We start from the raw sequence: 22580 nt of genomic DNA on the forward strand, positions 1-22580 counted from the left end.
TTTGTGCTTGTAGTAAAATAAAACATGCCAAAAACACACTTTCTCTTGACAACTGCACATGCATACAGCCTAAACAAGTACATTCATGTCAGACAGTAGCGTACAGATCTGTCAGGGAAAAAATAAAACAAATAACTGCTTTTTGTTTAATTAAATGGGAGTAAATTAAACTTGCCAATGCGTCATAGTTATAAAATGTTCTTCATTTACCCGTGTCCACCCTGATATCAAAGTTTATTTTCATCTCAGCGACTTGTTCAGCAAAATTATTCCAGTTTTCCAGTAGAAAATACGACACAAGGAGCCGTTTATGTGTAATTTTCCACTCTGCAACTTGTATGACAAAATAATATGCTTTTATTGTAATCTCTCTCTTTTTTTCTTTTTGTTTTTTGTTTTTTTTGGCTCAAAGGTAACACACTGTAGCTTTAAATAAATACGTGAGTGTGTCAGAGTGCCTCAGATCTTTTCTTTCACCTTGTACGTTTATTTGTTTACCTTGTGGTGACCGAGCCGGCTCAACAAATAAATGTTTTAGAACAAGAATGTCTGATATGAGCACTTAAAAAAATACAAATAAAATAAAGACAATAGAATAAAATATTTAACAAAATACAATAATAAACATAAAAACGAAACACAAAAACATAAACCAACAAAACTCTCCATCCCAAACCCTCCAAACACACAAATTTAATGAAATAAAACAAAAGTAATGTGGTAGTGCAGCATAACCAACCTGCTAGACCCACTGATATTTATATTTCAGTCAATTTATAATTTAATTTTCCTTTCACTCTTTTTTTTTCCACCCCATTTTTTAATAAACACTTTTAGTCACTTTACTTAACTAAAATTATTTTCACCATCATTATTTCCTTTCATCATCTTTTACTTTTTACAATCTTAAATAATTTTGAAGACATTTTCTTTTTCTTCCCTCCCTTCTCTCCTTTCCTTTTTCCTTTAAAAATATTATACATTTAATTTAATGTAATTTCATGTATTTTTTTTATTAATATGACAAATACAACAAATAAAACAAATTTGGGTTTCTGACTAGAGAATCAACAGCAGTGGATGCAACATTTTTATAGGATTAGGATTGTTTACCCCCCCCACAAATAAACAGTGTAATATTACTGTATAAACAATAATATTGCTAGAAGCTTAAGAATTCAAATTTACAGGGCTCAGCACAAATGTAGAAAAACAATAAATACATTCACATTTTATATTTCAAATTCTACACAAAGTGCTTTTGTTTTCAGGACTTTGAGATTTGTGCAGTAATTTAGTGCAGGAGAGTCAAACTCAAATTCACAGAGGCTAAAGTTAAAAACTGTGAGGAAGTCGTGGGCCAAACAAAAAATTTATTGAAATATTTCAACAACATCTTTTTCAAATAAATGTTTAATAATAGTTTTGCTTAAACATTGAATCCAGAACAAGCAGAAAATAAAATATTAACAACATTTGAAATAAATAATGTCTCTATAGTCGATCTGTAGCCGGTGAGCAGCTCTAATACAGATTTGAGATGATCTCGCGGGCCAAATGTAAATATATCACGGGCCAAATTTGGCCCCCGGGCCTGAGTTTGACATATCTGTTTTAGAGAATTTATATAAGAGGACAAGAGGGACTGAAATACAACAAATTTTGGGGTTTCTGACAAAAAAATTTACAGCAATGGATATGAAATTTTGATAGGATTAGAATTAAGTTCAACACATATACCAAAAAGTACATATTTTGCACTGAATTGTATGTTCTTAGTATTTTATTTTTAATACTATGAATCAAACATTACGTGTTCTTAATAAAGACTGAACTGAACTAAATTATATGTTTGATATGTTTGTATCAAATTTCTATTCACAAAAACAGAAACACTATTAATCTATTTTATTTTATTTTAATTTTTTATTACTATTACTATTGCTATTATTATTAATCTATTTTATTTTATCTTTATTTTATTTTATTTTATTTGTTCTTGGGGTTATTTTGGGAAAAAATTGCATAAATATGATGTTTGGTATACATACTCCGTAATGTGCTATCGAAGTTTATGAATAAAATGGTAAAAAAAAATTAATAAAATTCCACTTGAATAGGATTAAGTTCAACACATATACCAAAAAGTACATATTTTGCACTGAATTGTATGTTCTTAGTATTTTATTTTTAATACTATGAACCAAACATTACGTGTTCTTAATAAAGACTGAACTGAACTGAATTGAATCTGTTTTCTATCAAGTTTTCTTATTCACAAAAAGCAAAAACCATGTCGTTCCACTCGTCCGTGTTTACACCGGGTCCGGGGCGCCGATCAAATGACCTGCGGATCACGTGACGCGGTGACGGCGCGGCGTCACTGACAGCGTCCACCCTCCGCGTCCAGACCGACGAGGCGAGCGCCAAATACCGACACACGCACAACAACACCGACAACACCGACTCCTCTCCGCCCGCCCGCCCAATCGCTTTCCCGGGGCCAGGCGAAGATGAAGTGAGGCGAGAGCATGGGGGCCAAAGAGTCGAGGATAGGGTTCCTGACGTTTGACGAGGCCGTGAAGAGAGGTGGGTCACGTTGGAGCGCGCGCTGCAGCTTCACGCGCCGATAGCGTTAGCCGTAGTCTACCGGTGCACCGCTCGAACCTGCACCCCGACTGCATGGTCCACTCGCGCTCATTTTACCCACACATCCACGTCTAAACCCACGCTTTCACCTCACTTCTTAACATTTTTTGCTTCACTGTCAACGACGTAACCTATTTTTATAACTTCACAACGCAATTTTAGCACGTTTAATTTCGACAGCACCTTTTATTTGCCTCGTAACGCGTAGAAAAACAACACAGCATCCTCCCCATCGCTATTAAATCACTCCAAATCACAACTCTTACCTCATTTTGTTATCACGTACTTATTTAAATCTCACATCGAATCAAAAACAATCACAAAATCGCTTAAGATGTTCATAATTTGACAGTTTTGGTCGTAAATATGCCCTGTTGTGTAGGGGGTGCGTTCTCGGGCGCAACACCGGCACTGCAAATTCAGCCTTTTAACTGGCCCCGTTCGCCGTTTTTAGGGAAGACAGCTGTCAAACGCGCCACGCAACGCTTCAAAAACACATTTACGAGCTTTTAATTCAACCAGGAATGACGGAAATAGCTTTGTTGTTGACAGGGCGAACGATCCCGTATTGGCACTGGGGGGGTTAGCGTCATTTCCCCGCAGTCATAACACTACAATGCACACACACGAGCATATCCAGGCAGTGCTGCACGTTTTATCGGCTTTTTTTTTGCGCAATTACACCGTGACAATGTTTAAACGGCCGTGCAATTGCGGTAAAATGAGGCCAAGTGGAAATATGCGTGAGATTTGTGCGTGGATTTGGGCTCAACAGCTAACCAAACTGTTGCAACATGCTAACTAGCCTCGTCAGAATGAATTACAGTCTCGTGAAATTGGGGATAAATGTTGCTGTAGCTGGGCTGGTTTTGCTTTTTTGCTTTGTTTTTTTTTTTTTTTTTTTTTTTTTTTTTGCTGTATTGTAACGGGTCGGCTCGGGTTGGCTCGGGTCGGCTCGGGTTAGCGTTCGTGGCTCACTTGTCAACAGTGAGCAGTGTTGGGAAGGTGACTTTTAAAATGTATTCCCCTACAGATTACAGATTACATACGACAAAATGTATCTTGTAACGTAATCCATTAAATTATTTAAAGTGAGTTTGTTTTAGACCTGGTTTAGACCTGGTTTAGACCTTGTTTAGACCTTGTTTAGTCCTGGTTTAGACCTGATTTAGTCTTGGTTTAGACCTGTCTTAAAACTGGTTTAGTCCTGGTTTAGTCCTGGGTTAATCCTGGTTTAGACCTTGTTTAGACCTGGTTTAGACCTGGTTTAGTCCTGGTTTAGACCTGATTTAGTCTTGGTTTAGACCTGTCTTAAAACTGGTTTAGTCCTGGTTTAGTCCTGGGTTAATCCTGGTTTAGACCTGGTTTAGACCTTGTTTAGACCTGGTTTAGACCTGGTTTTAGTCTTGGTTTAGACCTGGTTTAGACCTGGTTTAGTCTTGGTTTAGACCTGGTTTAGTCTTGGTTTAGACCTGGTTTAGTCTTGGTTTAGACCTGGTTTAGTCTTGGTTTAGTCCTGGTTTAGACCTGGTTTAAAACTGGTTTAGTCCTGGTTTAGCCCTGGTTTAGACCTGATTTAGTCTTGGTTTAGACCTGTCTTAAAACTGGTTTAGTCCTGGTTTAGTCCTGGGTTAATCCTGGTTTAGACCTTGTTTAGACCTGGTTTAGTCCTGGTTTAGTCTTGGTTTAGACCTGGTTTAGTCTTGGTTTAGTCCTGGTTTAGTCCTGGTTTAGTCCTGGTTTAGTCCTGGTTTAGACCTGTTTTAGTCTTGGTTTAGTCTTGGTTTAGTCCTGGTTTAGTCCTGGTTTAGTCCTGGTTTAGACCTGTTTTAGTCTTGGTTTAGTCCTGGTTTAGTCCTGGTTTAGACCTGGTTTAAAACTGGTTTAGACCTGGTTTATTCCTGGTTTAGTCCTGGTTTATTCCTGGTTTAGTCCTGGTTTAGACCTGGTTTATTCCTGGTTTATTCCTGGTTTAGTCCTGGTTTATTCCTGGTTTAGTCCTGGTTTAGTCCTGGTTTAGTCCTGGTTTTAGTCCTGGTTTAGACCTGGTTTAGTCCTGGTTTAGTCCTGGTTTAGTCCTGGTTTAGACCTGGTTTAGTCCTGGTTTAGCCCAAAATATGAAAACAGTAAAATCCCTCTGTGTAATCCATTTATTTCAACAAAGTAACTGTAATCCAATTACCACTCACTGAAACTGTAACTGAATACAGTTACTCATAATTTGTACTCTGATTACATAACTCTGGTACATGTAATCTGTTACTCCCCAACACTGACAGTGAATAATGTGTTTTGTTTTGGTTTTTTTTGCATGCGGCTCGTTAGCGGAGAGAGCTAACCAGAACTAGCTCCAGATCAAACTCCCTTTTTTTTTTGTGGCTTTGGGGCGAGATAAACCCACGCATGTGACAGATTCTAACGGGGAGCTATTGTTGTTCGCCGTGTCAGGGCGAAGTCTCCTGCTGTCATGCGGATTCGGCTGAAAACATGGCTTTGTTTTGAAGTTTCACACGTGCGAACATCGGAAGAGTAGCTTGATTTATTTGCATTTTGTGAGAATTGGCCGATATCTGGCTGTGTTTTCATGTGATGGCGTTTTAAAGATGCAATGTGTAACTTTTCCGGTGCTAGTTTTAAGGTGTTGACCCGGGACAGTCCCAGTTTTGAGTTTTTTGTGTCCCCTGTCCCAGCAGATTCATACAAAACCAATGAGTTGTCCCAGTTTTATACAAGAAATGTCCCAGGTGTCTCTATTTTGGACCTGATACAAACAAGGACTAAACTAAGACTAAAGCAGGACTAAACTAAGACTAAAGCAGGACTAAACTAAGACTAAAGCAGGACTAAACTAAGACTAAAGCAGGACTAAACTAAGACTAAAGCAGGACTAAACTAAGACTAAAGCAGGACTACATCAGATGTAAACTAAGACTAAAGCAGGACTACATCAGATCTAAACTAAGACTAAAGCAGGACTACATCAGATCTAAACTAAGACTAAAGCAGGACTAAACTAAGACTAAAGCAGGACTAAACTAAGACTAAAGCAGGACTAAACTAAGACTAAAGCAGGACTACATCAGATGTAAACTAAGACTAAAGCAGGACTAAACTAAGACTAAAGCAGGACTACATCAGACCTAAACTAAGACTAAAGCAGGACTACATCAGATCTAAACTAAGACTAAAGCAGGACTAAACTAAGACTAAAGCAGGACTAAACTAAGACTAAAGCAGGACTAAACTAAGACTAAAGCAGGACTACATCAGGTCTAAACCAGGACTAAAACAGGACTAACATGGTCTTTGACCAATTTGATTCCTGCCAACAGTAAAGAGAGACATAAATTGTCATTTGTTTCGGTAAAATACAGAAAAGCTGCTTAAAAATGACCAAAACATTAAGAAAATGTGACTATATTGACTCACATTAGTGCCGACTGCAGAACAGTTTTCATTAATTAGACACGCGATTCACAATTTTATTATCACCAACCAACACAAACTGGTCGCCTTGCTCCTGTCATGCGAATTTTGTTGAAAACATTGCTTTGTTTACAAATTTCAGTCATACAGTGAGTAAGAAATGTCCCAAGTGTTAACCAGTTTGATCTAAACCAGGACTAAACTAAGACTAAAGCAGGACTACATCAGGTCTAAACCAGGACTAAAACAGGACCATCATTATCTTTGACCAATCTGATCCCTGCGAAACAGTAAAGAGAGACATAAATTGTCATTTCTTTATGTAAAATACAGAAAATCTGCTAAAAACGACTAAAACAGAATGAAAATGTGACTGTACTGACTCACATTAGCACTGAGTGATTTCTTAATTACGCAAACCAACCACCACAAACTGGGGATGTCCCTTTATTTTATTTTTAAAGTCCTGTCACCCTGCTCTTGATGTCATGCAGATTTATTTGAAAACATGGCTTTGTTGTGAAATTTCAGTCATGCGTCATTGAAATTTGAATTGTTATAATTGGAAATATCTGGCTGTGTTTTCATGTGATTGCTTTTTAACAGACAGTCCCAGTTTTGAGCCTGTGTCCTTCTGTCCCAGCACATTTATACAAAACCACTGATTTGTCCCAGTTTTATACAAGAAATGTCCCTATTTTTACCAATCTGATCCGTGCCAACAGTAAAGAGAGACATAAATTCTCATTTGTTTCGGTAAAATACAGAAAAGCTGCTAAAAAACCGACCAAAACACAATGAAAATGTGACTATATTGACTCACATTAGTGCCGACTGCAGAACAGTTTTTCTTAATTACTCACGCGATTCACAATTTTATTATTACCAACCAACACAAACTGGGGATGTCTCAGTTTTTTTATTTTTAAAATGCTGTCACCCTGCTCCTGATGTCATGCGGATTTTGTTGAAAACATGGCTTTGTTTTGAAATTTCAATTGTGCGTTATTGAAATTGGAATTGTTATAATTGGCGATATCAATCTCAGTTTTGAGTCCTGTGTCCCCCGTCCCAGAAGATTTATACAAAACCACTGATTTGTCCCAGTTTTCCCAAGGTTTTACATCAGGACTGAACCAGGACTGAACCAGGACTGAACCAGGACTGAACCAGGACTGAACCAGGACTAAATCAGGACTACCCAGGACAGCATCAGGTCTGAACCCGGACTAAAGTAAGAATAAAAGAGGACTACATCAGGTCTAAACCAGGACTAAACCCAGACTACCCCAGGACTACCCCAGGACTACCCCAGGACTACCCCAGGACTACCCCAGGACTACACCAGGACTACACCAGGACAGCATCAGGTCTAAACCAGGACTAAACCAGGACTACACCAGGACAGCATCAGGTCTGAACCGGGACTAAAGTAAGACTGAATCGGGTCTAAAGTAAGACTGAACCCGGACGAAAGTAAGAATAAAAGAGGACTACATCAGGTCTAAACCAGGAATAAACCCAGACTACACCAGGACTACACCAGGACTACACCAGGACTACACCAGGACTACACCAGGACTACACCAGGACTACCCCAGGACTACCCCAGGACAGCATCAGGTCTAAACCCAGACTAAAGTAAGACCGAACTCGGACTAAAGCAAGACTGAACGAGGACTACATCAGGTCTAAACCAGGACTAAACCCAGACTAAATCAGAACAACATCAGGTCTAAAACAGGACTATAACAATTTCTGATTAATCTGATCCCCGCCAGGAAACTTGTCACGTGTTTGCCCCCCCCCAAAAAAAGTGTTTGCAAATGACCATAAAGCAAAAAAAATTCAGCGTCAGAATCTTCTCAGATCACGACAGACACGAGGATCCACAATATCACACGCTCTTTTCACTATTTTATTTATAACAAATGTTCTCAGTTTAGAAATGTGAAATTCTTGTCAAGCTACATTAAACTGAATGTGAAAGAATATATTGAGAAACCTGCATGCGCCTCTCCGCAGATCTGACCTGTAACTTGTTCTGCTGGTGTTTGTTTCTAGTCTCCATGGATACAGATTTACAATTGTGTTTTTAATGGATTTACAATTCAGGTGTTTGGATTTTTAAATGTTAATCAATTGTTTTGTTAAAAATTTTGTGTATTTTTCTGTAGTCCAGGACTGAACCCAGGACTGAACCCAGGACTGAACCCAGGACTGAACCCAGGACTAAACCCAGGACTAAACCCAGGACTAAACCCAGGACTGAACCCAGGACTGAACCCAGGACTGAACCCAGGACTGAACCAAGATTAAACCAGGATGAACCCAAAACGAAACCAGGATTGAATTCGGGATTAAACCAGCACGAAACCAGGACTGAACTAGGACGAAACCAGGACAAAACCAGCACCAAACCAGGACGAAATCAGGGCTAAACCAAGATTAAACCAGGACTGAAACCAGGACTGAAACCAGGACTGAAACCAGGACTGAAACCAGGACTGAAACCAGGACCAAACTAGGACCAAACTAGGACCAAACCAGGATGAAATCAGGGCTAAACCAGGACTGAAACCAGGACTGAAACCAGGACTGAAACCAGGACTGAAACCAGGACTGAAACCAGGACGAACCGGGACTAAACCGGGACTAAACCGATACTAAACCGATACTAAACTGGGACAGTAGGACGAAACTAAAATTAAACCAGATTGAAACCAGGACGAAATCAGGGCTAAACCATGACTAAACTGGGATTAACCCAGGACTGAACCCAGGACTGAACCCAGGACTGAACCCAGGACTGAACCCAGGACTGAACCCAGGACTGAACCAAGATTAAACCAGGATGAACCCAAAACGAAACCAGGACTGAACCCAGGACTGAATTCGGCATTAAACCAGCACGAAACCAGGACAAAACCAGCACCAAACCAGGACGAAATCAGGGTTAAACCAGGACTGAAACCAGGACTGAAACCAGGACTGAAACCAGGACTGAAACCAGGACTGAAATCAGGACGAACCCGGGACTAAACTGGGACTGAAACTGGGACTGAAACTGGGACTGAAACTGGGACTGAAACTGGGACTGAAACTAGGACGAAACTAGGACGAAACTAGGACGAAACTAGGACGAAAACCAGGTCTAGACCAGGAGTAAACCAGATCTAAACCAGGTCTAAACCAGGAATGAACCAGGTTTACACCACTATTACTGGGCTGTTGTGTTGAGCTGAGTTGTGTTGAGTTGTATTAAGTTGCGTTGTGCGTTGAGAGAGTTTTTACCGGGTTGTATTAGCGCGTGGGTTTGGACATTAGTTTGTGTAACGACAGCAGCCTGATGTTTACACGAGCCTTCAGCCCGAGCGCTGCCTCCTAAACGACTTATTATTGATCCTTTTGTTCCGCTTAATCGTTCTCCCAGGATGCAGCAGCGGGGCAGCAGTCGTTCAATCGCTCAGCTGGGAGCCATTTTAACTCTCGGCGGTGACGTCACGCCGGGAGAGAAGGGGTGCCTCTACTTATTTATTTATTTATTTATTTGCGTAATTTTCCGTGCAAATTGTAATTTCAGTTCAGGGCTGAGGTGCACAAAAAGAGTAAAAAAAGCCTTACATTTTCCTTTCCTTTATCCAGAAATCGATCTAATAAAACTAATAAAACTTATGTGCGCATGTATGTCTATGGCGGTATGTTCAGCGGTTACCATGGTTACACGTTTAGCAAGCACAGTTTATTTATTTAGTTGAAAACTGAAAAAAAAAAAAAAAAAGAAGAAATAATACGGAATTGATTTAAAAGTGCGTCGAGTCAAACGCTTTTCTCCGTGGAGACGTCGTTGCTTCATCCGGAATGTTCCGCAGTCCGGCATTAAACCAACCTTTCTATCTCCAGGCCAAGTTACGGGTCAGATCTGCGGAGAGGCGACCCCGCTCGCACTCAGAATGTCTGTTTTTCTTGGTGTTTTTGAGCGATAAAACCACCTGTGCGTGAATAAATGTAAAGTTAGAGCTGTTTAATGTCACACTGCGGAACATTCCAGGCAGAGCGGTGACGTCGCCATAGAAACGAGCAACCAGAAAGTTACGTAATGCTAGTGTGACCAGATTTTCACAATAAAAAACTGGGACACTCTCAGTTTGTGGTGGTCGGTAATAATAAAATGGTGAAACGAGTGTGCAATTAAGGAAAACTCGATACGATTTTTGCGATTTACAATTCACGATACGAATCTCACGATACGATATTTATTGCGATATTTTTTTGAGAAGCTGATATAATTGTAGATGGGACGCTTTTTTTTTTGCTTTTAAAATACCTTGACAAGATTTTGGTGTGAATTATTTCTGTCATAATCGCAAGAATTCAAGTAAAAAACCATATCTCTTCATGTTGTCTGCGCTGAAATGAATCATGGGAAATGTAGTTCCACATGTTTATAAGACGTTGCTTCTATCAAAAAATGTATTTAAGCAAAGGAACTTGTGATTCGATATATTCTGACAGTCCACGGACAGTATTCGCAATTCAGGTGTCGGATGTTTTGAATGTTTTGCTAAAAAAAAATGTGTGTTTTGTCCTAAACCAGGACTAAACCGGGGCTAAACTGGGATTAAACCAAGACAAACCCAGGACTGAAACCAGAGCTGAACCAGGACTGAACCAGGACTGAACCAGGACTGAACCAGGACTGAACCAGGACTGAACCAGGACAAAACCGGGGCTAAACTGGGACTAAACTGGGGCTAAACCGGGACTAAACTGGGGCTAAACCGGGACTAAACTGGGACTAAACTGGGACTAAACTGGGACTAAACTGGGACTAAACTGGGAGTAAACTGGGAGTAAACCGGGAGTAAACTGGGACTAAACCGGGCTAAATCAGGACTAAACCAGGACTAAACTGGAATTAAACCAAGATGAACCCAGGACAAAACCAGGGCTAAACCGGGACTAAACCGGGACTGAACCAGGACTAAACCAGGACTGAAACCAGGACTAAACCAGGACTAAACTGGGATTAAACCAAGATGAACCCAGGACAAAACCAAAACAAACCGGGACTGAACCCGGGACTGAACCCGGGACTGAACCCGGGACTGAAACCGGGACTAAAACCGGGACTAAAACCGGGACTAAAACCGGGACTAAAACCGGGACTAAAACCAGGACTAAAACCAGGACTAAACTGGGATTAAACCAGAATGAAACCAGGACTTTGTAATTTTTAAGCATCTTTTCTGTATTTTATCAAAATAAATGACAGTTTACGTCTCTCTTTACTGTTGGCAGGGATCAGATTGGTCAAAATAAGGACATTTCTTTTAAAAATACTGCGACACATCAGTGGTTTTGTATAAATCTGCTGGGACAGAAGGACACAGGCTCAAAACTGGGACTGTCCCGGGTCAACAGAGACACACATAATACACCTTTAACCAGCACATTTTCATTTTCCTGTGATCAGTCCGAGTGTCCTGATTGGGTGTTTTTTTTTTTTTTTTTTACTGATAAACTGTTGTCTGACGCTCACGCTCTTGTGATTGTGATTTAATGGTTTAACGGCACAGACTCGGCTCAGTTCCTGTTGTTGTTCCAGTTTAATCACGTCTTTATGATCAGATTGTGATAAAACAAAGTCTAACTCCAGTCACAGAGCTGCAGGCAGAGAAGTGCCTCCGGTTAGCGTCAGACTCCCAGGGAATGTTGATGTTCAGTCCTGGTTTGGACCTGGTTTAGAGCTAGTTTAGACCTGTTTTAAACCTTGTTTAGACCTTGTTTTAGAACTTGTTAAGACCTTGTTTAGACCTGTTTTAGCCCTGTTTTAGACTTGTTTTAGACCTGGTTTAGCCCTAGTTTAGTCCTGGTTTAGTCCTGGTTTAGGACTGAAACAGAACTAAACCAGGGACTGAACCAGGGACTGAACCAGGGACTAAACCAAGGACTAAACCAAGGACTGAGCCAGGGACTGAGCCAGGGACTGAGCCAGGGACTGAGCCAGGGACTGAGCCAGGGACTGAGCCAGGGACTAAACCAGGGACTAAACCAGGGTCTAAGCCAAGGACTAAGCCAAGGACTAAGCCAAGGACTAAGCCAAGGACTAAGCCAAGGACTAAGCCAAGGACTAAGCCAGGGACTAAGCCAGGACCAAGACCCAAGACCCAAGACCAAAACCAAGACCAAAACCAAGACCAAGACCAAGACCAAAACCAAGACCAAACCAAGACCCAAACCAAGACTCAAACCAAGACTCAAACCAAGACTCAAACCAAGACTCAAACCAAGACTCAAACCAAGACTCAAACCAGGGTTCATTTCTGTCCTGTCAGTGGGACTTTTTTTTTTAGTATCGATACCTGCGAAAAACGAGGATTTAATATCGATCAGTATCCGATTTACAATATTTTAAAAACCCTTTCCCCTCTTCTGTCCCTGTCTGTACTTTTGTTGTGTCCACGGGCAACACACTGCGCCCACAGCCTTTACGTTTTCTCTGTTTATGCGAACGTTCTGATGTGAGGTGACGTGACGACAGGGAGAAAAGGAGGTGGGACGGCTGGACGTTTGACTGACAGGTGTCGACAGGAGCAGTATTCCTCAGAAGGACGACCGTAAAGCGACGAAGCAGGAAGTGAAATCTGTAAAGTGTAAACAGAGAGAGAGAGAGAGAGAGAGAGGAAGGAGGCCTAGAGGAAGAGCAAAGAGGATGTCCTAAGTATCTCTCTGTATTTCAGTTTTTCTAAGGTTATGATTTGTAAATACAGAGTTGTGTTTTTCTTTGACTTGTTGCCAAAGGTAAAAGTCCTCTTCATTTACACAATCATTAAACATTCACCTGGATACGGACGCACAACAGCAACAACAGCAACAACAACAGCAGCACTGCACGAGGAAACAAGACTTTTAAAGAGACAGGATCCAAAAACATCTGCAGCTGTTAGGACCTGGTTTAGACCTGGTGCAGACCTAGTTTAATCCTCGTGTAGCCCTGATTCAATCCTGTTTCGGTCCTGGTTTAGTCCTGGTTTAGTCCTGGTTAAGACCTGGTTAAGACCTGGTTTTAGTCTTGGTTCAGACCTGGTTTTAGTCCTGGATTTAGTCCTGGATCAGACCTGGTTTAGTCTGGGTTCAGACCTGGTTTTAAGTCTAGAGATAAACAAGTGTAATGCCACACTGTGGAACATTCCAGACAATGAATATTTTAGCACCACTTTCTGAAACGACAAAAAAAACACGTGACTTTTTCATTCTTTATTTAGCCCTGTTTTAGACCTGGTTTAGACCTAGTTTAATCCTCATTTAGACCTGGTTTAGTCCTGGTTTAGTCCTCGTGTAGCCCTGAGTCAATCCTCGTTCGGTCCTGATTCGGTCCTGGTTCAGTCCTGGTTCAGTCTTGGTTTAATCCTGGTTCATTCGTCATTTCGTCTTGGTTTAGTCCTGGTTTAGACCTAGTTTAGTCCTAATTTAGTCCTCGTTTAGTCCTGGTTCAGTCCTGATTCAGTCCTGGTTTAATCCCGGTTCATTCTTCATTTAGACCTGGTTTAGACCTGATTTAGTCCGGGTTTAGATATGGTTCAGTCCTGGTTTAACCCTCGTTTAGACCTGATTTAGACATGTTTCAGTCCTGGTTTAGACCTGATTCAGCCCTGGCTCAGCCCTGGCTCAGTCCTGGCTCAGTCCTCGTTTAGACCTGGTTTAGATGTGGTTCAGTCCTGGTTTAATCCCGGTTCATTCTTCATTTAGACCTGGTTTAGACCTGATTTAGATATTGTTCAGTCCTGGTTTAGACCTGATGTGGCCCTGGTTTAGATCTAGTCTTGTCCACGTTCAGCCCTGGTTCGTTCCTCCTTTAGACCTGGTTTAGACCTGATCTGGCCCTGGTTTAGTCCTCGTTTAGCCTTGGTTCAGTCCTGATTTAGTCCTGATTTAGTCCTGGTTTAATCCTGGTTCACTGTTCATTTAGACCTGGCTTAGCCCTGTTTTAGACCTGGTAGAGACATGGTTCAGTCCTGGTTTAGACCTGATTTGGCCCTGGTTTAGACCTGGTTTAGATCTTGTTTAATCCTCGTTTAGCCCTGGTTCAATCCTTATTCAGTCCTGATTCAGTCCTGTTTAATCCTAATTTATTCCTTCTTTAGTCTTGGTTTAGTCCAGGTTTAATATTGGTTTATTCCTTGTTTCAGACCTGGTTTAGTTCTGGTTTAATCTAGGTTTTTTCCTTGTTTAGACCTGGTTTAAACCTGGTTTAGATCAGGTTTATTCCTCATTTAGACCTGGTTCAGTCCTGGTTTAGTCCTGGTTCAGTTTTATTATGAAACAGAATGACCTTATGACCACAAACAGGAAGCAACCTTTGACTTTTACTTTAACGCCTGTGATGTGTTTCCCTTCATCTGAGTCCAGGCAAATATGATCTGTTACAAGTACTGCAGGGGTGGAGGGTCAGCCACAGGAGCAGAGACACAGGAGCTGCTGCTGTTCAAACACTGTGGCCTGAGCTGAAGTTAATGTTTACAGCTGCGTCCTTTACATAATGTTTCACAGTGAAACATAAACCTGTGATTCAGCTGCACCGAGTACTACACAGAAATACTCCACAAAAGAACACTACACAAAAACACTCCGCTAAAATACTCCACTAAAATACTCCGCAAAAACACTCCACAAAAACACTCCACAGAAACACTCCACAAAAAAACACTCCACAAAAACACTCCGCTAAAATACTCCACTAAAATACTCCGCAAAAACACTCCACAGAAATACTCCACAAAAGAACACTACACAAAAACACTTCGCTAAAATACTCCACTAAAATACTCCGCAAAAACACTCCACAAAAACACTCCACAAAAGAACACTACCCAAAAACAGTCTGCCAAAATACTCTGCAGAAATACTCCACGAAAGAACACTACACAAAAACACTCTGCTAAAATACTCCACTAAAACACTACCACAAAAGAACACTCCACAAAAACACTCTGCTAAAATACTCTGCAGAAATACTCCACAAAAGAGCACTACCCAAAAACACTCTGCCAAAATACTCTGCAGAAATACTCCACAAAAAAACACTACCCAAAAACACTCTGCTAAAATTCTCCGCAGAAATACTCCACAAAAAAACACTCCAGAAAAATACTCCACAAAAGAACACTACCCAAAAACACTCTGCTAAAATACTCTGCAGAAATACTCCACAAAAGAACACTACCCAAAAACACTCTGCTAAAATAATCCACTAAAACACTCCACAAAAGAACACTACACAAAAACACGCTGCTAAAATACTCCGCAAAAATACTCCACTAAAATACTCTGCAAAAACACTCCACAAAAATACTCCACAAAAAAACTCCACAAAAAATACTCCACAAAAAACACTTCGCTAAAAATACTCCGCAAAAAAAAAAACTCACAAAAAAACACTCCAGAAAAATACTTCGCAAAAAAAAATCTCCTCAAAAAATACTCCACAAAAACACTCTGCTAAAATACTCCGCAAAAACACTCCACAGAAATACTCCACAAAAAAACTCCTCAAAAATACTCTGCAAAAACAGTCCAGAAAAATACTCCAGCAAAAAAACTCCACAAAAAATACTCCACAAAAACACTCCGCTAAAATACTCTCCACAAAAAAAAAACTCCACTAAAACACTCCAGAAAAATACTCCGCAAAAAAAAACTCCACAAAAAATACTCCACAAAAACACTCTGCTAAAATACTCTGCAAAAACACTCCACAGAAATACTCCACAAAAAAACTCCTCAAAAATACTCTGCAAAAACACTCCAGAAAAATACTCCGCAAAAAAAACTCCACAAAAAATACTCCACAAAAACACTCTGCTAAAATACTCGGAAAAAAAAAAACTCCACAAAAAACACTCCAGAAAAATACTCCGCAAAAAAATCTCCACAAAAAATACTCCAGAGAAATACTCCACTAAAACACTCCAGAAAAATACTCCGCAAAAAAAAACTCCACAAAAAATACTCCACAAAAACACTCTGCTAAAATACTCCACAAAAACACTTCGCAAAAACACTCCACAAAAATACTCCACAAAAAAACTCCTCAAAAATACTCTGCAAAAACACTCCAGAAAAATACTCCGCTAAAACACTTCACAAAAACGTGGCACGAGTTTAGACCAAAATAGACGTGAAAAATCCTCGTGTGAACTTCATTCACATGAGGATTCAGGTCATGTTCAGTCACACCTTTATGAAGTCACACAATTTGTATAGTATGGAAATATCTGTCTAATGCAGGACTTGGACCGGGACTGGACCGGGACTGGACCTGGACTGGACCAGGACCAAATTGCTCATTCCTCCAGATCCCGAAGAGAGGTTGAAAATACCAAGGACTCAACCAAGGACTCAACCAAGGACTCAACCAAGGACTCAACCAAGGACTCAACCAAGGACTCAACCAAGGACTCAACCACTCAATCCTCCAGGTCCTGAGGAGAGGCTGGAAATATCAGGATTGGGCCAGGACTAAATTAGGACTAGACCAGGTCTGGACCAGGATTAAACCAGTACTAAACTAGGACTAAACCAGGACTGACGTAGAACTGAAGCAGGACTAAACCAGAACTGGACGAAGACCAAACCAGGACCAAACTCTAACCCTAACCCAAGGAGAGGTTGAAAATATCAGGACTAAACCAGGGATTAAACAAGGACTAAAAACAGGACTAAAACAGGCCCAAACCACTCAATCCTCCAGGTCCCGAGGAAAGGCTGGAAATATCAGGATTGGGCCAGGACTAAATTAGGACTGGACCAGGACTGGACCAGGATTAAACCACGACTAAACCAGGACTGATGTAAAACTGAAGCACGACTAAACCAGAACTGGACGAAGACCAAACCAGGACCAAACTCCAACCTCTCCTTGGGTTAGGGTTAAAAATACCGGGACTAAACCAGGGACTAAACCAGGGACTAAACCAGAGACTAAACAGGGACTGACTAAAAAGACTAAACCAGGGACTAAAGCAGAGACTAAAGCAGGGACTAAAGCAGAGACTAAAGCAGAGACTAAAGCAGAGACTAAAGCAGAGACTAAAGCAGGGACTAAAGCAGGGACTAAACCAGGGACTAAACCAGGGACTAAACCAGGGACTAAACCAGGGACTAAACCAGGGACTAAAGCAGGGACTAAAGCAGGGACTAAAGCAGGGACTAAAGCAGAACTGAGCAGGGACTGAACCAGGACTAAACCAGGTCTAAACCAGGTCTAAACCAGGTCTAAACCAGGACTAAACCAGGACTAAACCAGGGACTAAACCAGGACTAAACCAGGACTAAACCAGGACTAAACCAGACATTATCTAAATAGTTTTTATGACCTTTGCATTTTGATAATTGTGACTTTACCATTAACAGTGCAGCCCTAATATATGAGGTTTATTTTAATTATAACCCAAATTATTATTATTATTTTTAAGAAGAGGCCATTTTAATTTTCAGTGAGCAAATTGCAGAGACTTATTATGATTATGATTATTTAAGTTGACAAGATACGTTTCTTATTCTGTGTAAAACCTACAAACCTGTTCTGAAATGCGTGGGATTCTTGTATTTGTTTGTTTGTCAGTCTCTCTCTCTCAAATGTGAACGTTTTATCTATAAATCTATTTACTATAATCAAATCATAATCACAGTGTCTTTTATGGTTTTATACACTTAACCTACACCGCACCTGTCTGATTTACCTGTGCCCTGCTCCTGCCTTTGCCCTGCACACTGCACAAAAGCTTGGCCAAAATTTAAGATCTAAACACTTAAATCTATCAGAAAATGACTTAAAAGTAAAGATCATTTTAAATCCGTGTATCGTTTGTTTATTCGTTTATCAATATAAAACCAAAAATAAGAACATGAATAAACTACTATTTTCTTCATTATTTGTCTCCAAAACCAAAATGAAAAAACAGATAATGATTTGTTTTTTTCAGTTTTCAATTTTGTGTTTAAATGAAAAATGGAAAAACAGATAACGGCCGTTTCCCGTTGACGTGACTTCAGTGACTGCGATGCCGGACTTTTGCACCGCAAAACCAGAACTGATCCAGGTCCCGGACCAGACCTGGCCTGGTCCTGGTCTGGTCTCGGTCTCAGTCTCGGTTTGGTCTTGGTTTGGTCCCGGTCTAGTCCCGATCTGGTCCCTGTCTGGTCTGGTCTCGGTCTCGGTCCCGCTCTGGTCCCCGTCTCAGTCCCGTTCTGGTCTTGGTCTGGTCCCGGTCTCAGTCCCGGTCTGGTCCCGGTCTCAGTCCCGGTCTGGTCCCGGTCTCAGTCCCGGTCTCAGTCCCGGTCTGGTCCCGGTCTCAGTCCCGGTCTGGTTCCGGTCTCAGTCCGGTTCTGGTCCCGTTCTGGTCCCGTTCTGGTCCCCGTCTCAGTCCCGTTCTGGTCCTGTTCTGGTCCTGTTCTGGTCCCGTTCTGGTCCCCTTCTGGTCCCGTTCTGGTCCCGTTCTGGTCCCGCTCTGGTCCCGTTCTGGTCCCGCTCTGGTCCCGTTCTGGTCCCGTTCTGGTCCCGTCCGTACGTGGTGCAAAAGTCCGACATCGCAGTCACGGACGTCACATAAACGGGAAACGGCCGCTATCCGTTTTTTCCATTTTTCATTTAAACACAAAATCGAAAACTGAAAAAACAAATCATTATCTGTTTTTTCATTTTGGTTTTGGAGACAAATAATGAAGAAATGAATGATACAGTTTATTTTACTCGACAATTTTTCTCAAAATAAACAACCTCCAGACTAGAATGAATCAGTTTGTGCTCAGTGTTCATGGGCTGGAAATAAGTTTACAGATGCTCAGTTTTAGATAAACAGACTTAAAACAAGTTCAAGTCCTCAGATGCCAAATTCTGGTAAATGGATTGTATCTTCTTTTAAAAATTTATTCCCTAAATTTTTAGTTGAGTCATGGAAGAAATATACGTGACAATTTTTAAGATTATACAACCAATTCAGAAGGAGTAAGTCGATAATAAACCTGAAAACAAAACAAAGAACCTGATATACTATGAGTTTGAAAGTCTTGGACAGATCAGAGAAATTTTCAGTGCACCTGTCTGCCCTGCTCCTGCCCGTGCACCTGTCTGTGTCTCCATGACGTCAGAGCTATTGTAAAAACGCAGTTGTTTAGCCGCACTTTGCATCAGTTCCTGCACTAAACAAATATCAGAGTTATTTTTAGACCTGTTTTCAGAACAAGGAAATGATCGATTTCGATGAATGTAAAGATAAAGTTTATATTATATTTAGTCCTGGTCCTGGTTCAGTCCTGGTTCAGTCCTGGTTCAGTCCTGGTTTAGTCCTGGTTTAGTCCTGGTTTAGTCCTGGTTCAGTCCTGGTTTAGTCCTGGTTCAGTCCTGGTTTAGTCCTGGTTCAGTCCTGGTTCAGTCCTGGTTTAGTCCTGGTTTAGTCCTGGTTTAGTCCTGGTTTAGTCCTGGTTTAGTCCTGGTTCATACTTCTGTTCACAAACAAACTGCTGCCTCATTAAACTGAATGTGACAGAAGTTTTCCTCAGTCTGTGTGAGTGACACTTCTAAACATTTTGTCATTTCCTTTTCTCAGACCAGGTCTAAAAATAATCTGATGTTAAAGGTGCATTGCGCAACATTTCCGTCACCTGCTTGTTTTGGTTTTGGAGCTACTTTTGGTTGTTTCTTGTTTTGCTCTGAGCTGCTGTAGCTCCCACATAAACACAAACACAGTGTTTTCTTCCACTGGCCTCGTGTGAAGTGACTGTAGTGTCTGTACGTGTTACTGGAGCTGCACTCATGTAAATGAGCTGTGAATACACGTGTGAATGATCCACATTTATGCATAATATTAATCACTGCGGTGTGCAGCTTTTACGACTAAAGGCTCATAGCGGTAGTTTCTTTACTAGCTAGTAGCTCTTAGATCCGGCTCTTTGAAGCGAGTGACGGGAGGCTGCTCCTTATTGGGAGCCGTGTTTTCTCTTTCTCTCAATTTTTTTCTCTTCACGTCGCGTGCAGACTCGTAGTTTGACAGCGGCAGCGGCTGAAAAACAAAACTTTCAGAAATCTGCGTGTGCGTAGGAGAGAAAAAAACGTGCATGTTTGTCTGTAGTTCAGCATAAAATAAATAGACTAATCTTGGTCTCAAGAGAAGACGAGAGATGGAGACCGAGTCCCGACACTCAGTTCGGGTTCAGTTCTGGTTTAGTCCTGTTTGTTTTACACATGGTTTAGATCTGTTTTAGTCCTGGTTTTTGTCCTTTTTCAGTCCTGGTTTAGACCTGGTTTAATCCTGCTTGCAACAAAACAATCTGAAGAGCCGCTTGGGAGCCGAGCCAAAAGAGCCGGTTCTCTAAAAAGAACTGGAATACCCATCACTAGAATGTGATGCAAAAATGCCATTAGTCCGACCAACTGTCAGTAAATATGACGTAAAGAGACAGAATAACAAAAAATGTTGCTTAAATAAACACAATTTAAGAATTCAAAATCCTCTAGAGCCAAACCTAAGTTTTATAACATATAATATATGTAATATATATAATATAAATATATATATATATATAATAATTATATATATATATATATAATATATATAATATATATATTATGAGGTGTATTTTTACATCACTAAATATTTTGACTTTTATATCAGCTTCTCCAACTCCTGTTTTCTCGCCCATTTTTCGGTCACAAAAAATAAACCATATCGGTCAGGCCCTAATCTCTACTGTGGAACATTCTAGAGAAAGTAATACACACAATTACACAATGCACCTTTAGGACTAGGACTAAACCTGGACTAAACCTGGACCAAACCTGGACCAAACCTGGACTAAACTTGGACTAAACCAGGAGGCTCCTCATTATAACATAAACATCTGGTCTTGTGTTTGAGTCTGAACTTCTCTGGGTCCTTCTCTTGTTTTTGACTCGTTTTTTTGTTTGTTTTGTTTTTTGTTTTTTTTTGTTTTTGTTTTTTTTTTCTTAATCTGCAGGTTTTCGGTTTCTCTACTTTTATATTTCCTCTTGACCCAGAAATCACAGAACCAGGAAGTGACTTTTACATTTCCTTTTCAAAACTTTCATTATACTGAGTTTACGATGTATTCAATATTATCCTGGTTTGGTCCTGGTTTGGTCCTGGTTTAGTCCTGATTTAGTCCTGGTTTGGTCCTGGTTTGGTCCTGATTTAGTCCTGGTTTGGTCCTGATTTAGTCCTGGTTTGGTCCTGATTTAGTCCTGGTTTGGTCCTGGTTTGGTCCTGATTTAGTCCTGGTTTGGTCCTGATTTAGTCCTGGTTTGGTCCTGGTTTGGTCCTGATTTAGTCCTGGTTTGGTCCTGATTTAGTCCTGGTTTGGTCCTGGTTTGGTCTTGGTTTGATCTCAATTTGATTTCAGTGCAGTCCTGGTGTAGTTTTGGTTTAATCCTGTTCTACTCACAGTTTAGTCCTGTACAGTCAAGGTTTAGCTCGGTCTCGTCCCGGTCTCGTCCCGGTCTCGTCCCGGTCTCGTCCCGGTCTCGTCCCGGTCTCGTCCCGGTCTCGTCCCATCTATTCTGGACCTGGTTTATTTTTGGTTTAGTCCTCTTCAGGGTCTGGTTTAGACCTGGTTTAGTCCTGTTCTAGTTAAGGTTTAGCTCAGAGTCTTGTCCCGGTCTTGTCCCGGTCTTGTCCCGGTCTTGTCCCTGGTCTTGTCCCGGTCTTGTCCCGGTCTTGTCCCGGTCTTGTCCCGGTCTTGTCCCGGTCTTGTCCCGGTCTTGTCCCTGGTCTTGTCACGGTCTTGTCCCGGTTTAGTCCCCGTTTAGTCCCCGTTTAGTCCTGGTCTTGTCAGGGTCTAGTCCTGGTCTAGTCCCGGTCTAGTCCCGGTCTAGTCCCGGTCTAGTCCTGGTTTCGATGTGGTGTTAATGAGTCACTTTTAACTTTTTAACCTTTTTCACACAAATCTTGTCGGTGTGTTTTCCTCTCATGCAACTCGACTTTTCAGGAGCGTCTGTACTTCCTGTATCATGAGCGTTTGTTTACGTTTGAACTAAGGGGTCACGCAGAGGTCACGCAGAGGTCACGCAGAGGTCACGCAGAGGTCACGCAGAGGTCACGCAGGATCAGGTTCCAGTAAAACCCAAAGGCGTCACGTTTATTTCAGTTTAAGGTTTTTATTAATGCAGCGAAACACAAGGTCTTTACAGGGACACAAAACCGTTCACTCTGCAGTGAGCAGGACTGGAGCTGGACTGAACCAGGACTAAACCAGGTCTAAACCAGGTCTAAACCAGGACTGGAGCAGGTCTGGACCAGGTCTGGACCAGGTCTGGACCAGGTCTGGACCAGGTCTGGACCAGGACTGGAGCAGGACTGGAGCAGGACTGGAGCAGGACTGGAGCAGGACTGGAGCAGGACTGGAGCAGGACTGGAGCAGGACTGGAGCAGGTCTAAAGCCGGTCTGGACCAGGTCTGAACCAGGACTGAATCAGATCTAATCGAGGT

At 41.3% G+C, this 22580-nt stretch overlaps 1 protein-coding gene across 3 annotated transcripts in view; it reads left to right on the forward strand.

The window, feature by feature from the left end:
• The first annotated feature begins 2412 nt into the window (after positions 1-2412).
• usp32 (ubiquitin specific peptidase 32) overlaps positions 2413-22580 on the forward strand; it is a 112972-nt gene continuing 92804 nt past the window's right edge. For all 3 annotated transcript variants that reach the window (XR_008631500.1, XM_055148097.1, XM_055148098.1), the window contains exon 1: positions 2413-2589. Coding sequence is in view for 2 of the 3 variants with exons in the window: in XM_055148097.1 (XP_055004072.1) it covers positions 2532-2589 (58 nt within the window). In the remaining variant the exon portion in view is untranslated. The remainder of the gene's footprint in view (positions 2590-22580) is intronic.

The sequence above is a fragment of the Boleophthalmus pectinirostris genome, unplaced genomic scaffold (assembly GCF_026225935.1).
Source record: "Boleophthalmus pectinirostris isolate CB_2022bp ecotype Guang Dong unplaced genomic scaffold, ASM2622593v1 HiC_scaffold_9, whole genome shotgun sequence".
In the NCBI taxonomy this organism is placed as follows: domain Eukaryota; kingdom Metazoa; phylum Chordata; class Actinopteri; order Gobiiformes; family Gobiidae; genus Boleophthalmus; species Boleophthalmus pectinirostris.